The sequence below is a fragment of the Dermochelys coriacea genome, chromosome 4, assembly GCF_009764565.3.
Source record: "Dermochelys coriacea isolate rDerCor1 chromosome 4, rDerCor1.pri.v4, whole genome shotgun sequence".
NCBI classification, from domain to species: Eukaryota; Metazoa; Chordata; order Testudines; family Dermochelyidae; genus Dermochelys; species Dermochelys coriacea.
In genome coordinates, this window is record NC_050071.1 from 119574965 (window position 1) to 119590613 (window position 15649).

General features: G+C 38.4%; 1 protein-coding gene across 5 annotated transcripts in view; it reads right to left on the reverse strand.

Moving 5' to 3' along the window:
* Positions 1-15649, reverse strand: part of EVC2 (EvC ciliary complex subunit 2) — a 174133-nt gene that overhangs the window by 65170 nt on the left and 93314 nt on the right. For all 5 annotated transcript variants that reach the window (XM_038399537.2, XM_038399536.2, XM_038399535.2 and 2 more), the window contains exons 11-12: positions 13407-13646; positions 12299-12474 (exon numbers count right to left, since the gene is read on the reverse strand). In XM_038399537.2, the coding sequence (XP_038255465.1) occupies positions 12299-12474; positions 13407-13646 (416 nt within the window). The remainder of the gene's footprint in view (positions 1-12298; positions 12475-13406; positions 13647-15649) is intronic.

Genomic DNA, 15649 nt, shown 5'->3' on the forward strand with positions numbered 1-15649 from the left:
ATTCAGGGTAGACTTGCAAGATTATGACACCAGTCTAACTCCATTGACTTCTCTAATTCACACGAGTGCATAGGCTAGACGCAATAAAGTATAGTCAGATAAGTCTCTCTCCCCCTATAAACAACTCTAATTGCATTATAAAGACTGCTGTTATTCTTGTCACTCAAGAGTTCCCAAAATACTTTTGAACAATAGGGATATAAAGGAGGATCTTAAATCAACCAGGTTAGGCTTTTGGATTTTCTCAGTTATTACCATGACTCACAAGAAATATTTCTAATATTAAATACTGAGTATTCCCTAAAAGGAGGTTAAAAGGGTCAAAATGGAACCTGGGCTGAAAGTACTATCCCTAACACTGTGGATTTTTGTTCAAACACTTCCTCAATTATTCTCCGAGTACACGATTTTCAGAAGGGCTGAGCACTGTGCAGCTCACATTGGTTTCAAATGGAATTGTGTGCGCATAGCCCCTCTGAAAATGAGGACCTAATAACATATAGGGCTCACATGCCACTGTCCCAGCAAAGTCTCCAACACACTTCAACAGTTAGACTATGGGTGAAATCTTGTAGTCCTTTATTCAGACCTTTCTCAGGAAAGGATTGAGACCAATTCCCATTGATTTTGTGAATTTACCTAGGATTTGTCCATATGAATTTAGCTGTCCCACATTTGTTCCAAGTTAGATTTTACCTCAAATTCCCAAAATAATCAAATTAAAGCAAAGTTGAGGAATATTTATTTAGTTGTGTGGCTTTTGCATTTTACCCAAAGTGAACAGAGAGCTCCTGTTCAAAGCCAGCACCTGTTTCTCCATCTACTGTTTGAGAGTTTATAGTCAATTAAATGAGCAAGAGAACACTGTCCCCTGCCTATCAAACTTGCTTTAAATTCTAATGAGGAGCTCAGCTCAGCCTCCCTCCTTATCACGTAGGTTTGCTAAGTTTTGCAGAACTCAATTTTTTCAACTTCCATCCATCACCTTTTTTTAAAAAAAAAATCTTCTGTGGGAAAAAGTCCTCAAAGCAATCCCACCAACTGTCAATGTGCTCTACCTAAAGCCAAATAATATTTGTCCTTGCCTGAAACCAATTGATTATAAATTCCAATGATGCGACAGATAGATTGTGCAGTGCCAAGCCTCCCTTCAGCTTTGTGAACTGCAAATTCCATATATAGGCTCCTTTCTGTGCCAAATACAAGGGAAAACAAGGTAGTATAACATGTGGGTGGCGGAATTAGGAGGAAGAGAAAGTTATGCAAAATAATAATCAATCAAGCTATTACTTTTAAATACCTTTAATCTATTTTGTGCTGTGGGAATTACCCGGGAGTCTTTGCAGCCCCTTTACAATACCTACCCAGTGTGGAGTAAAAGAGGCTGCAGCAGGAATCAGTATTGAGGTCATGAGATGAAAGGTGGAGGGAAAGTGATGTAACATTCCAGCTAAGTGAACAGGGTGGTGATAGATACACACACTGATGATGGGGACTATGATATACACACATCTCATTAGTTCCAAGTTGATTTATTCTGTGGAATTTTTTTACACGTAAAAATCAAAAAGGCACTAAGATTAATTTGTAGGTAATTGTGGGTTCTACAGGGGGCCAGTAAAAAGGAATACGGATTGAGTTTCCAATGACACAAACAATAGAGACAAGGAGGTGTAGCCATCAGTTCAAGCAGAAGCAGAGTGTCAGTTAAATAACACTAATAATATAAAAAGAAAAGGAGTACTTGTGGCACCTTAGAGACTAACAAATTTATTTGAACATAAGCTTTTGTGAGCTGCAGCTGAATGCATCTGATGAAGTGAGCTGTAGCTCACGAAAGCTTATGCTCAAATAAATTTGTTAGTTTCTAAGGTGCCACAAGTACTCCTTTTCTTTTTGCGAATACAGACTAACACGGCTGCTACTCTGAAACTAATAACATAATGGTTGTACCTCTAAGACAAAAATGAAAGTGTCTCCAGGCTACAGCTCAAGACTTAAAAGTCAAAACTAAAAAAGGAGCCAATTAGAATGCCCAGTATAATTGGCAATTCAGAGTTATGATTGACAATTAAAAAAAATAGCAAAAGGGCTTCAAACTATAGTTTGTCTGATAGATAGGTTAGCTTGTGTAGAGTTGCATTATATCTGAAGGAGTAAAGGAAACCACAACTATTTTAGAAAGATCACTCCAGTGTGGACATGACTAAGGGATGGAATCTATTTGATTAGAAAGCCCATGTGATGGAAACAATAGGTGAAATCCTTGGCCCACTGAAGTCAATGAGAGTTTTGCCAAGGACTTCAGTGGGCTCAGGATTTCACCCAACTGGATCAGTATTCTGCAGATGTCCAGATCAGAATTGCAATGAGTAATTCCTCATAGTAAAATCCAGATCCAAAGAGCTGCTAAGCAAGTAATTAACCTTAATACAGATAGCAGGTGCTCAGCACCTGGTGGGGTCAGGCCCCAAGAGATTAAAGGCTTGTGCTCTGCTGACGCAATGATGATAACAATGGGTAAGTTAGCTACCGCAGTTCTATCTGGTGGAAGAGGACATCAAAGGACTGTTTGGAGAAATATTTATTGATGCAATAGACTCCACTTAAATGGAGAAGAATAAAAAGTACACTACTAAAGACATCAGTAAGAGGAATGTTTTGATTTGGACTTTACTGTAGATGATGGTAGGATTTAAGGCCACATATCACAGGAAATTATTGTGGTTTTATTAGAGATTAAAATCCATGGAAAAATTCATATTGCAATAGGAGTTCTTCAAATTCAGTAAATTGCCAGAACTGGATGATGTTATCAAAGGATTATGAAAGAAATGCAGTGTGAAGGAGCACAGTGCTTGGCGAAATGAAGCCATAGCACTTTAAAACTAGCAATTGTTCGGAAAAAAAAGCTAATCTGGTGCCTTTTTGACTATCTAGAACACAGGAATTACAGAATGGTGGGGCTCATTGTGCTACTGGGGAAACCGGTTATTAAGAGTTCCAGTAAGGTTAAAAGAAGAAAAGGAGTACTTATGGCATCTTAGAGACTAACAAATTTATTTGAGCATAAGCTTTCGTGAGCTACAGCTCACTTCATTGGATGCATTTGGTGGAAAATACAGAGGGGAGATTGATATACACACACAGAGAACATGAAACAATGGGTTTTATCATACACACTGTACGGAGAGTGATCACTGAAGATGAGCCATCACCAGCAGCAGGGGGGGGGGGAGAAGGGAGGAAAACCTTTCATGGTGACTTTGTGTAATGACTCATCCATTCCCAGTCTCTATTCAAGCCTAAGTTAATTGTATCCAGTTTGCAAAGTAATTCCAATTCAGCAGTCTCTCGTTGGAATCTGTTTTTGAAGTTTTTTTGTTGAAGGATAGCCACCCTCAGGTCTGTAATCGAGTGACCAGAGAGACTTTGTTCTCACCCATAACTATTTCACATTTGGGGACAATGTATACCTTCAAATCAGCGGCACTGTGATGGGTACCCGCATTGCCCCACAGTATGCCAACATTTTTATGGCTGACTTAGAACAACGCTTCCTCAGCTCTTGTCCCCTATGCCCCTACTCTACTTGTGCTACATTGATGACATCTTCATCATCTGGACCCATGGAAAAGAAGCCCTGGAGGAATTCCACCATGATTTCAACAATTTCCATCCCACCATCAACCTCAGCCTGGACCAGTCCACACAAGAGATCCACTTCCTGGACACTACGGTGCTAATAAGCGATGGTCACATAAACACCACCCTATATCAGAAACCTACTGACCGCTATTCCTACCTACATGCCTCTAGCTTTCATCCAGATCATACCACACGATCCATTGTCTACAGCCAAGCTCTACGATATAACCGCATTTGCTCCAACCCCTCAGACAGAGGCAAACACCTACAAGATCTCTATCATGCATTCCTACAACTACAATACCCACCTGCTGAAGTGAAGAAACAGATTGACAGAGCCAGAAGAGTACCCAGAAGTCACCTACTACAGGACAGGCCCAACAAAGAAATCAACAGAACGCCACTAGCCATCACTTTCAGCCCCCAACTAAAACCTCTCCAACGCATCATCAAGGATCTACAACCTATCCTGAAGGAGACCCAACACTCTCACAGATCTTGGGAGACAGGCCAGTCCTTGCTTACAGACAGCCCCCCAATCTGAAGCAAATACTCACCAGCAACCACACACCACACAACAGAACCACTAACCCAGGAACCTATCCTTGCAACAAAGCCCGTTGCCAACTCTGTCCACATATCTATTCAGGGGACACCATCATAGGGCCTAATCACATCAGCCACACTATCAGAGGCTCGTTCACCTGCACATCCACCAATGTGATATATGCCATCATGTGCCAGCAATGCCCCTCTGCCATGTACATTGGTCAAATGGACAGTCTCTACGTAAAAGAATGAATGGACACAAATCAGACGTCAAGAATTATAACATTCAAAAACCAATTGGAGAACACTTCAATCTCTCTGGTCACTCGATTACAGACCTGAGGGTGGCTATCCTTCAACAAAAAAACTTCAAGAACAGACTCCAACGAGAGACTGCTGAATTGGAATTAATTTGCAAACTGGATACAATTAACTTAGGCTTGAATAGAGACTGGGAATGGATGAGTCATTACACAAAGTAAAACTATTTCCCCATGGTATTTCTCCCCCCCACCTCACCCCGCACTGTTCCTCTGATGTTCTTGTTAACTGCTGGAAATAGTCTACCTTGCTTGTCACCATGAAAGGTTTTCCTCCCTCCCTCCCCTGCTGCTGGTGATGGCTCATCTTCAGTGATCACTCTCCTTACAGTGTGTATGATAACACCCATTGTTTCATATTCTCTGTGTGTGTATATCAATCTTCCCTCTGTATTTTCCACCAAATGCATCCGATGAAGTGAGCTGTAGCTCACGAAAGCTTATGCTCAAATAAATTTGTTAGTCTCTAAGGTGCCACAAGTACTCCTTTTCTTTTTACAGATTTATTTGAACATAAGCTTTTGTGAGCTACAGCTCACTTCATCGGATGCATTCAGTGGAAAAGTAAGGTTAAAGTAGTACAACACCTGGACAAGTATTGACTGGACAAGTCAACCCCTGCATAGTTTTTGTAAGGAAAATGATAAAAAGAGCTTTCTATCTATGAGAATTCTTTGGAAATGTTAACAAAATGGTAGATAAAGCAGTATGAATGTAATTCACTTAGATTTTTCCGAATGCTTTTTTGAAAAGGTCTCTCACACGAGAATATTAAGGAAAATGACTAATAAATGAATAAGGGCAGTCCTGCAGTTCGAACCAGTAAAGCAATTTAAAAAGTTACAGCGATGGCTGTTCTACAGTTCAAATGTCAGGGTACCAAGGTGATTGTCAGTATTTGATAAAAATTATTAAATAGATTTTGAACAAAAAGTAAAAGGAGTTGGTAAAGTATGATAATGACACTAAGTCAACTTGTTTAGTAACATGGAGGATTATGAGAAACTCTGGATGGATTTAAATATATAAATGAAATGGACAATTTGACAGCAGAGGACATTTAACTTGCATATATGTAAGAAAATGTGTATTAGCAGCAATGGTCTAAACTCCTAATGTGCTGATGAGCACTGAAGCTGTGGAATCTTCTGAAGCAAGAGAGGAGGTTGACTGTGGAGAGTTCAATGCAAATATCTGCTCACAATAGCACATGTATAAATAAAATGGCTCTATGAATTAAAGGACAGACAACAGCAGAAAATATTGCAGTGACATATCGTGGATAGGCCTCTGATTACTGTAATTACTGTTACTGAGGGTCTTTTTATACAGTGTTCTAGCATCCACTTGACCACACAGTTCTGGTTAAACAATAGGCTTTTGATGTAACCTTTTTCTTTCTGAATACCATCAGTAATTAGTTACACAAAGACAGGTTTCAGAGTAGCAGCCGTGTTAGTCTGTATCTGTAAAAAGAAAAGGAGTACTTGTGGCACCTTAGAGACTAACAAATTTATTTGAGCATAAGCTTTCGTGAGCTACAGCATCTGATGAAGTGAGCTGTAGCTCATGAAAGTTTATGCTCAAATAAATTCATTAGTCTCTAAGGTGCCACAAGTACTCCTTTTCTTTTTGTAGTTACACAAATTAACATAGGGCAATTTATCCATTAGGCAGTCTATTATAAACTTCAAAGAGACATATAAACAATGACATTATTTTACCAAAGATTCATCTAAATGTTAATATTCCCTTTTGATCTCTGAATCAGTAGCTATAGTGACAGACAGGAACTGTTTATTTACATGGCTAGAATTAAAGATACACACAATGAGTACAGCTTCTAACAGCATAGGTTTGCATTTCAAAGTTCTAGCCTATTTAGCATGAATGGCCTTAATTTCCATTTGCATACCTTTCTAAAATGTCTTTAAAGGTCACTTTGGGTTAGTTAGGCTGTGTCTACACTGCCACTTTCAGCGCTAAAACTTTAGTTCTTCAGGGGTGTGAAAACCTCCCCCCCAAGTGACAAATGTTTTAGTGTTGAAAAAGCAGCAGTATAGACAGCCTTTATCGATGGGAGCCGTGCACCCGGCAATAAAGCTACTACCCCTCATTCGAGGTGGTTATTTTTTATTCCTGGGAGAGCTCTCCCCCAGCCATAAAGCACGACTATCCTGCCCTCCTCACAGCACTGCTGCAGCCACGCTGTAACATGGGCAGTGTAGATATACTCTTAGCCTGCAAGCTGTTTAACCCTTTCTGGCAACATGTTACACTTTGCATATGGTTTGTTGCAATTATATAACAGTGGTAGAAATAATGGCTTGTGTAATTATATTTTAATCAAACGTCACACCTGTCCTCTTGCGTCTAGGGAACCATGTTCAAGGTATAAAATTTCTTTGTAAAGACAGAGTCAGATTCTCCTCCACATTCAGCATAGAGAAAGGGAGGCAGACTAGGAGCTGTTTATGGCTGATTACAGCTCCATAATTCACAGATCACATCTGCTCCAGCCCAGCTCCCTAAGGGAGCCAGCTGAGATTTGGCAGAATGCAGCTACACTCCCCCTCAACCCCTAAGCCAGTGTTTGTATGGGGGGGAGTGAAGGGACATGGTTAGCATGGGAACCAACTACACCGACTTTATGACAACTGAGAGCTCCCTAACCCTTGGCAGAATTCTCAGTAGTTTGTCCAGGCCAGACTCCAGCCCCTTTGCGCTGAGTGATGCAAAGAGGGCAGAATGGAGAGGGAATCTGGCCAAGAGACATCTGACTATCCATCCTTGCCTACTATATTATGGGCAAAATTTTCAAACTTGTATACCTGAAGTTAGAGACACACAATGGATGAGGTAATATCTTTTACTGGGTCAAATTTTGTTGGCAAAAAGAGACTAACTCGAAAGCTTTCTCTTCCACCAATAGAAGTTGTTCCAATAAAAAATATTCCCTCACTCACCTTGTCTCTCAAATATCTTGGGACCAACAAAATTACAACAGCACTGCAAATACCTAGAGTTAGAGTAAATCCATATTTAGGCACCCAAATCAGCAGCTTGATTTTCAAAAGGAGCTGAGCTATTCAGAAAAATCAGGCTTCTTATTTAATGCCAACTTTAGACAGTTAAGTTTCAAAATACTGGCCTCTAGATTTTGTTTGAAATTTTCTCTAGAGTCTTAGAGTGGCTGTTTTTATAACTGAAGCCCATTTACTTATTTTGTTAACATTCTTACAGTATCTTTTTCACATGAATCTCGATTGACTTTTTACCCAATATATTTTAAACATTCTATTAAGCTCTGCTTTTAAAAGTCCTTTACAGCATTTATGTCATGCCTGTTTTATGCTACCTCTTAATTTGTTTATGTGTATTCTATCTCATCCACATATTTTCCCAATTTCATCTCTAGATATAAAACAATTATGCATCTCAAAATTCCCTTTAATCCCATCCATAAGTATACGTTTAAAGTACCTAATCTACTGTATACTGGTTTTGATAAAGGAACATCTACATGTTGGATCATATTAAAGAAGTTCTGTATTAAAATCACGAGTTTGATTCCCCATAGTTTAAATTCCAGGGTATTACTAATTAAGAAGTCTCTTGGTTTTTGGTATTGTTTCTCTCCCTGTATGTGTGAAGCCATCAGGAATGTGCCATTTGCTGATTGATTCAGCAACAGCATGATGAAGCAATTCCCATAGACTGGAATAGGAAGAAATTCCTATAAAAATGCACTCTAGAAAGTGAGAACTTTGGGGTCTGATTCTGCAGACCAACTTCCAGGAGCATCAGATGTGCATCTGACAAGGCCCTGCTCCCTCCTCATGTCTAGGTCACCTGGCCAGTGGCTTGGCATGAGCAACTCTAAGACTGGAAACTATGATAACAACCTTGCAGAACCTGTGTGTGTGTGTGTGTGTATGAATGAATGTGTGAATAAATATGAAATTGAATGGAATGTTATAGCTATAACTAACTGCTTACTATGATTCTTTCTGTATTCACAATAAATGTGGTATTTTGCCTTTTCCCCTTTAATAAGATCCTGCTGGTTTTCATTTTATTGGTATATCATTTATTTGTAATGAGAGCAGTGGGAGTTGAAGGTTAAGATGAAAAAGCAGAGGAGATTAATAATATAATTTAAAAAGACCAGAATTTTGGTTCAGACTTTTCTTGCTCTTAATATTTCTTCTGCTCTGGTCTGTAAATATTCCCCAATTCCCCTTATAATTAAAGATTGAAATTCTGGCCGACCTACCATGGAATTCTTCTTCTTCTGGGTTTTGGGCATGATTCTCAGCTTTGCCTGCAGCAGAATGACTCTGGAGAATGTTCAGAAATACTACATTGTGTAGTTTTACAATATCAACGTCCAGAGAATGAAAAAATAGGCACAGGTCTTGCCAATCTTTTGAAAGCAAACATGCTGCGTGAGTGTGGGGGTGTCTGAAGTTATGGGAGGGTCACACAAGATAACAGAGTAATGTCACTTTGTTTTGCGAGGGTGACTAACTTTGCAGAATTTAGTTTAAAATTTGACACTATGAAAAAAAATCTGGGGAATCCTCCATCCAACCTTCCTATTACTCAGATAGTGAGAGGAAACACCATTTGCTGATGTTGTTTGTAGCTCTCGGTGCAAAACTAATCCTGTTGTAAGAAACTCAACTGCAAGATTTCTTTGGAAAGTAGATCCCTCCCCCAACTTGTAAATTCTTCCTCACCACTCTGAAATTATAGGCAATGAATAGCATGCAAAGTTAGAGAGAGAAAAGCATTGTTTTACATTAGGATTTCCTTACTACTCATGTTAGTGCTGCAGTATTTTGTGCAAGTGAATATCACACTGTATCACCACCAAAAACTACCCAGGCCTTGCCTTTCCACTACTGAGATTTTTTTCTTCTAATTCTCCTCTCTCTCTTTTCTAGTCATTGATTTTTTTTTTATTTTGCAACTCAAGTTCAATATCAGTTATTAAACAATGAACTAAAGCTACTTTTCCCGTTTAATAAACCCCACTTCTTCCTTCATTTTAGTAATCGGCTCCTATGAATTCATGATTAAATCTGCACAGTGGCCTATTTAATTACAGCTTCTCATTAAGGGCCTTCCAAAAGTAACAATGTCTACAGAACAACCAAAGAACTTTTCTCAAGGAGACCAAAAGCATAATATGATTTGAAAGTGATGTGAAATGATGGAAGGGTACAGGCTGCAGAAGTGGGGTCTTCATTACATTACAAAGGAGATGGTAAGATTGGTTTTGGACACGTAGTTGCACATACATTATGGTACCACCCAAAACGTGCAAAGCAGAGTAGAGGCATATAGGAAGACTGTCCTTGCTCAACAGAGCTTACAGTCTAATGGTAGTCATGACTAATCAGGTGACAGCTACTGTAATAGGTGGCTAAATAGAAGAGCAAAGGTTACAAAAATAAGGTAAGGTACTTGGCTCTAAATGAACAGTTATCCAGTCTCTAATGAAGAGCTGTTAGTTTTGCACTACTTGCAGATACAGAACATGATCTTTGGTATCTCATATCAATCTTCCTTTGGGCCTCTGAACTAGGGCTGTCAAACAATCACAGTTAATGCCTGCAATGAACTGAAAACAAAATTAACTGATTAATTTTTTAATGCGTTAATCGCATTCCTCTAGTGGGGAGGGATGCATCGGCGGTGAGGGGAGGGAGCGGAGGCCAAAACCCCAGCCCACAGCTCCACTGGCGGCATGGGGGCTGAAGTCCCAGTGTGCAGCTCCACGGGTACACTGAAGTGCTGAGCTGGAGCCCCGCACCCCGAGGGGGAGCTGAAGGCCTGAACTCCGTATGGGACCGGACCTCCGAGTCCTATGGGAGATGAAGCCCAGAGCCCTGAGCAGGACTGGAGCCCTAAGCAGAGCTGAAGTCCGGAGCCCCAAGACTATCTTTGAAAACATAGAAAATATCCAAAAATATTTAAATAAATGATATTCTATTATTGTTTAACAGTGTGATTAAAATGTCTATTAATTATGATTAATTTTTTAATAATTTGACAGCCCTACTCTAAATCTTATATTATTTTTACCTTTCAATTGAGAACAATAGCAGGAAAGAAAACAATTTAAATAGTAATATGTCTATATGGTCCTGTTACTGGCTGAGAAGTTTGGATTATATTAATCTATTTTATATTTATTTGTGCAATACATGGCACCCAGATGACTGGCAACTGGCACCATATAGATGTCTAAAATATATAAAGAAAGATGTGGGCACAGGATCAACAGAAAAATTAGTAATTTGCTTTCCTGCACACTGACACATTCTACTTTCCTGGCACATTCTTCATAGTTTCTCCACTTGCCAGGCTAGCAGATGCTTCAGCTCTCTTAGTACTAGCTAGAGTTCTCCCTCAAAGTGCTCTATATTGTCATGTAATTTTAACTGCTCATTTCACCAGCACCATTTCATCATTTTTATGTCTCCGTATTACCTTCAGGGATATTTCTACGGTATCCTCAAATACAATATCTGAATCAGCCCAGAGCCTATATGACTTAAAAGAAATACCCCAAAGCAGTTAAATAAATATTTTTTCTTCAATTCATTTTTACTTATTACTTTAGCCAACATTTATTCTTTACTATTCCCAGCAGCATGTGGCTTGTCTGCTAATAAAGATCTATACCAATTATATTATTTATAAGCTCAGTCAACTGTGGAGATCATCTTTCCTTTGGAAAACTTTTATGCATGCCAATTTGAGACCATATATCCAGCTCCTCACCCTACATGCTAAATTTAGAAGTGAATCAGAGCTGGACTTTTCATCTAGGTCTAGATTTTCATGTACATAGGGTCCTGTTCAGTAATTCTTATTAAAATATTCCCATTGACTTAAATGGGCTATTCACATCTGTGAGTACTATCTGAATAAGTAAAGGATCTATAATCAGCCCCAAACTCTTGCTGGCTTCACTGGGAGCCATAATCCTCCAGCAGCAGAATCTGGGCATCTGTTAATAAGTCTAACTGTACATGTTCCCATCTGTCAAGGAAACTGATGAAAATGCTTTATCTGACTCTACTTATAAGACACTGCATCAATCTAAAACTAAATGATCCAGTTAAGCAAATCACATATTAAAATCAAACATGGAAGTCGTTCTCTTGGACATGTATTTGTATGACATAGAGTGAGGCTGGGAGGAAAGAAAATAACCAAGATCTTATTTGAACACATTTACAGCAACACATAATTCAGATCTAGATCACACACAAGGTTTGGGACTAGAACCCTTAACTAATAGCTCCAAAAGCACATGCTTCTACCACTTGGGCTAAAGAATCTCTCTAGCCACTAATATTAGTAGAAAGTACCTTATTCTCTCAATGGGGCTGCTACCAGAGGGCAATATTAGTCACTCACACACAATGACCCTGATCCTGTAACATGCAGCACAGAAATAAACTGATATACCCATTTAGAGCCCCACTGAAGTCAATGAGCTCTAACTGGATATGTGGGTACTTCTGTGTTGTGGGATTAGGGCCAAAGACAGTATATTATACTAGGATGCTGAATAATCAATATGTTACTAAATATTTTATTGAATTATTTTAAAAATAATAAATCTTCTCAGTAAACTTTTAAATTCTATTCATTAACCTTTATTAGATATAGCTAAAATTATTTTTGAGGAATACCATAGGTCACTCAGATAACATAGGAGTGGAGACACCAGAAATAGTTAAAATAGAGATTATGTTTACCTTTCCATCTTGTTAATGAGACTTGTTATCTGGCTTGCTGCTGTGTTCAAGAGAGAAGAGGCTTGAGAATCCCATAAATGTATATTATTTATTAGGTACTCTCTGTAAGCAAATCTTTTACTCAGATGATACTTCTTACTAGCCTGCAAAAAATCCATTAGCTCTTCAATGTCCTCCTATAGGAAAGAGTGTGAACACATATGTGTCTTAATTAGAAGTTACATTCATTTTAACTAACACCAGAGAGAGTGCTATTTAGACCAGTTTTGTGCATTAGAAAAGAATAATATTAAACAGCCTTTACAAATAAAAAACAACAGTGAATTTCCATACAAGTTAGTTAAAAGTATTGTAAATTAGATGATTGGGTCAAGTTATTACAGTTGCATCAGTCTAACATAGTTTGTTGATCTTTGGGCCTGAACAGCCAGCTACTGAGCACAGTGCTTACTACCCAGAGTAGTCCATGGAGGTAAATGAGACTACTCAGGGTCCTGATTCAACAAGATACTTGAAGAACGTGCCTAAATTTAAGCACACGAGCAGTCCTGTTGACTTTAGCAGGACTACTCATGTGGCTAAACTAGACACATGCTTGCTGAACTGGGGCCCAAGGGTAGTAAGCTCTATGCTCAGTAGAAAGCATATGCAGAGCCACGCTCTTTTTAAAAAACAAAAAACATTCTCTTTCCCTAGAGCAATTTTCACTTTAAGATATAGTGTGAAATTTCCAAAAGTGCCTATGTAACTTAGGATCCTAAGTCTTAGGGTCTAAGTCACTTAAGCACCTTTGAAGAATTTAAAAAACAGGTCACGTTTTATTCAGATTTATAATGTAAAACCCAATTAGCCGGTACAGACTGCCTGAGTGAACATGCACAACTCCCATCATTACTGGGGACGGTTATGTACATGCATTAATAATTTTTGTCTAGACTTTAAAATTTCAAAATTATGGGACTGTAGTTTTGTATCTTATTTCTATTGTCAATCAGTTATAAAAGTGATAACATAGCAAAGCTCTACAAGTGGAGATAATTAGAGAAACATTTCACAAACATTACTATGTGATTGCTATCTGTTGGGAAGTTAAGAGTGGAATATTTACCTGTATTTTAGAGTAATCCTGCACTAATGCTTTGGCTGCTTCTAACTTCAATTCTCCCTTGAAAATGGCATTTTTTATCTGTGTAAAAAAGACATTATGGAGCTCTGTTCTCTGGAAAATAGCCAGCTGTCGATAAGCTTTCGCAAAGTACTCCTCCTGCCTCACCAAAAGGAACCTCTTCATGTGGTTCTGCTCAAGTTTGTGAATTTTTTCCAGAAGACATCTGTATTCTATAGCAGACTGGGAGAGGACAAAAAACAAAAACAAAAACACCAAATGATTACCAGTGTTTAATATATTTTAAAAGTACCAATATTACTGAGACCAATGTATTACTGAGACTAAGCTCACATGCATTCCATGCATACTATGCGCATTCCTCTTTACGTGATCTGAAATGAGCAGCTGTTTTGAAATAAAATAATATTAACATTACATCATAGTTTCAATATTCAACAGAAAAGCCAGTGCTAGAAGATGAAGTTGTTCATCTATCCATAACACAAAGGGTTACACATATTCAGCTAATAACCCAGATCACATTGCCAAGGCATAATGAAGACTTTTTGGAACTGAAGAAGTACCCTATAAAATTATTTACAACAAGTCACATAACATTCAATAGTGACCAAATATATATGAAATGTATCTCTCAGTCTACATTAATTCAGGAACAGTAGTAAAATGGAACACAGCCATACTAATCAGGACAGTGAAATGGCAATATGCATTACAATATAAATGCAATGATATGAAATTAGAAAACAATCAATTCTACTGCAATCCTTTAAAAGTTTTTACTAATAAAGTAGCTTATACATTAACAGACTATGTTTCTACTAATTAATCTGAAAGCATTATTTTAGAGCCACAATAATGGAACAGAACTAAATAGCAATTAATTTAAAAGCTGCTTTACAATAAATACTTTGTCATCTATGTCTAGTTAGAGTGAAATGTACTGAGGTTCAGCCTCAGATTGTATATAATAATTAAAAAAAAAGACACATGCATGCCCCACCATGCAAAGAGTGCTTCCTGGGTCATTAAAGGCAACAGTTACACTGGTTACATTGGTAACACTACAAATTTCAAACTGTTAATCTGGTGAGGTTTGCCCTTTGTACTATTGTACACACACACACACACACACACACACATTTACTCAATTCTACTGCAGAGAATAAAATAAGTAAATAAAAATTTCCAGCAATGGCTGTTTAAGTAATGCTGCAAAGACTTATTTACATACTTAATTCTACAGACTGCATATAGCCTCATTAAATTTGATGGGGCTTCTTGCACTGTGTGCAGCCACGCTTAAATCTTTTGGGGGGAGAGGGGAAGGAGGAGGGGCTTAGACCATAAATGTTGTGCACTACCATTCATCAGTCAGCAGAGGGAGCACAACGTATCTGGCAACTGTTTAGACTGTTTCAGAGTAGCAGCCGTGTTAGTCTGTATTCGCAAAAAGAAAAGGAGTACTTGTGGCACCTTAGAGACTAACAAATTTATTAGAGCATAAGCTTTCGTGAGCTACAGCATCCGATGAAGTGAGCTATAGCTCACGAAAGCTTATGCTCTAATAAATTTGTTAGTCTCTAAGGTGCCACAAGTACTCCTTTTCTTTTTGTTTAGACTGTGAATCCAGGTTCTAATAATGGCAGGACATACATCACTACAGTATCAACATATTACCTGTTTGCCATCCAAGATAAAAAAAAAACAAACACAAAAACCACAAAACTGACATCTTTGTTTTCCTCCTGTGCTGGCAAGAGGCAGGGCTTAGGGCTTTGTAACTCTTGTTTTTAATCCTTTACAAATTACTCAAATCAACATTTCTACTCTTCCATACACAATAGTAGGTTTATTTACTCTGTGAAAACTTGGCAAAAAAGTGAATTTTGCCTATATGTTTTAATCCTATGCCATTGAACTCCTTGGGAGATTTGCCATTGGCTTCAGTGGGAGTAGGAACAAACCTTTAAAGCTGAATGTGGCAAGGTAAGTGGTCCCAAAGCTACCATATGCTGATGCACAAAAAGCAAGGGAGCAACAAAATAATAACAACTCCAAATTCCACTACAAAAAAAAAAGCAAGAAAAAGAAATTTTAGCTAGACAAAAATAGTGTTGTAGCTCCTAAAAAGGACAATATAGACTATGTGATCATTGGCAAGGGAAGCATCTAGATGAGAGGTTCTCAAACTGTGGGTCAGGACCACAAAGTGGGTCACGACC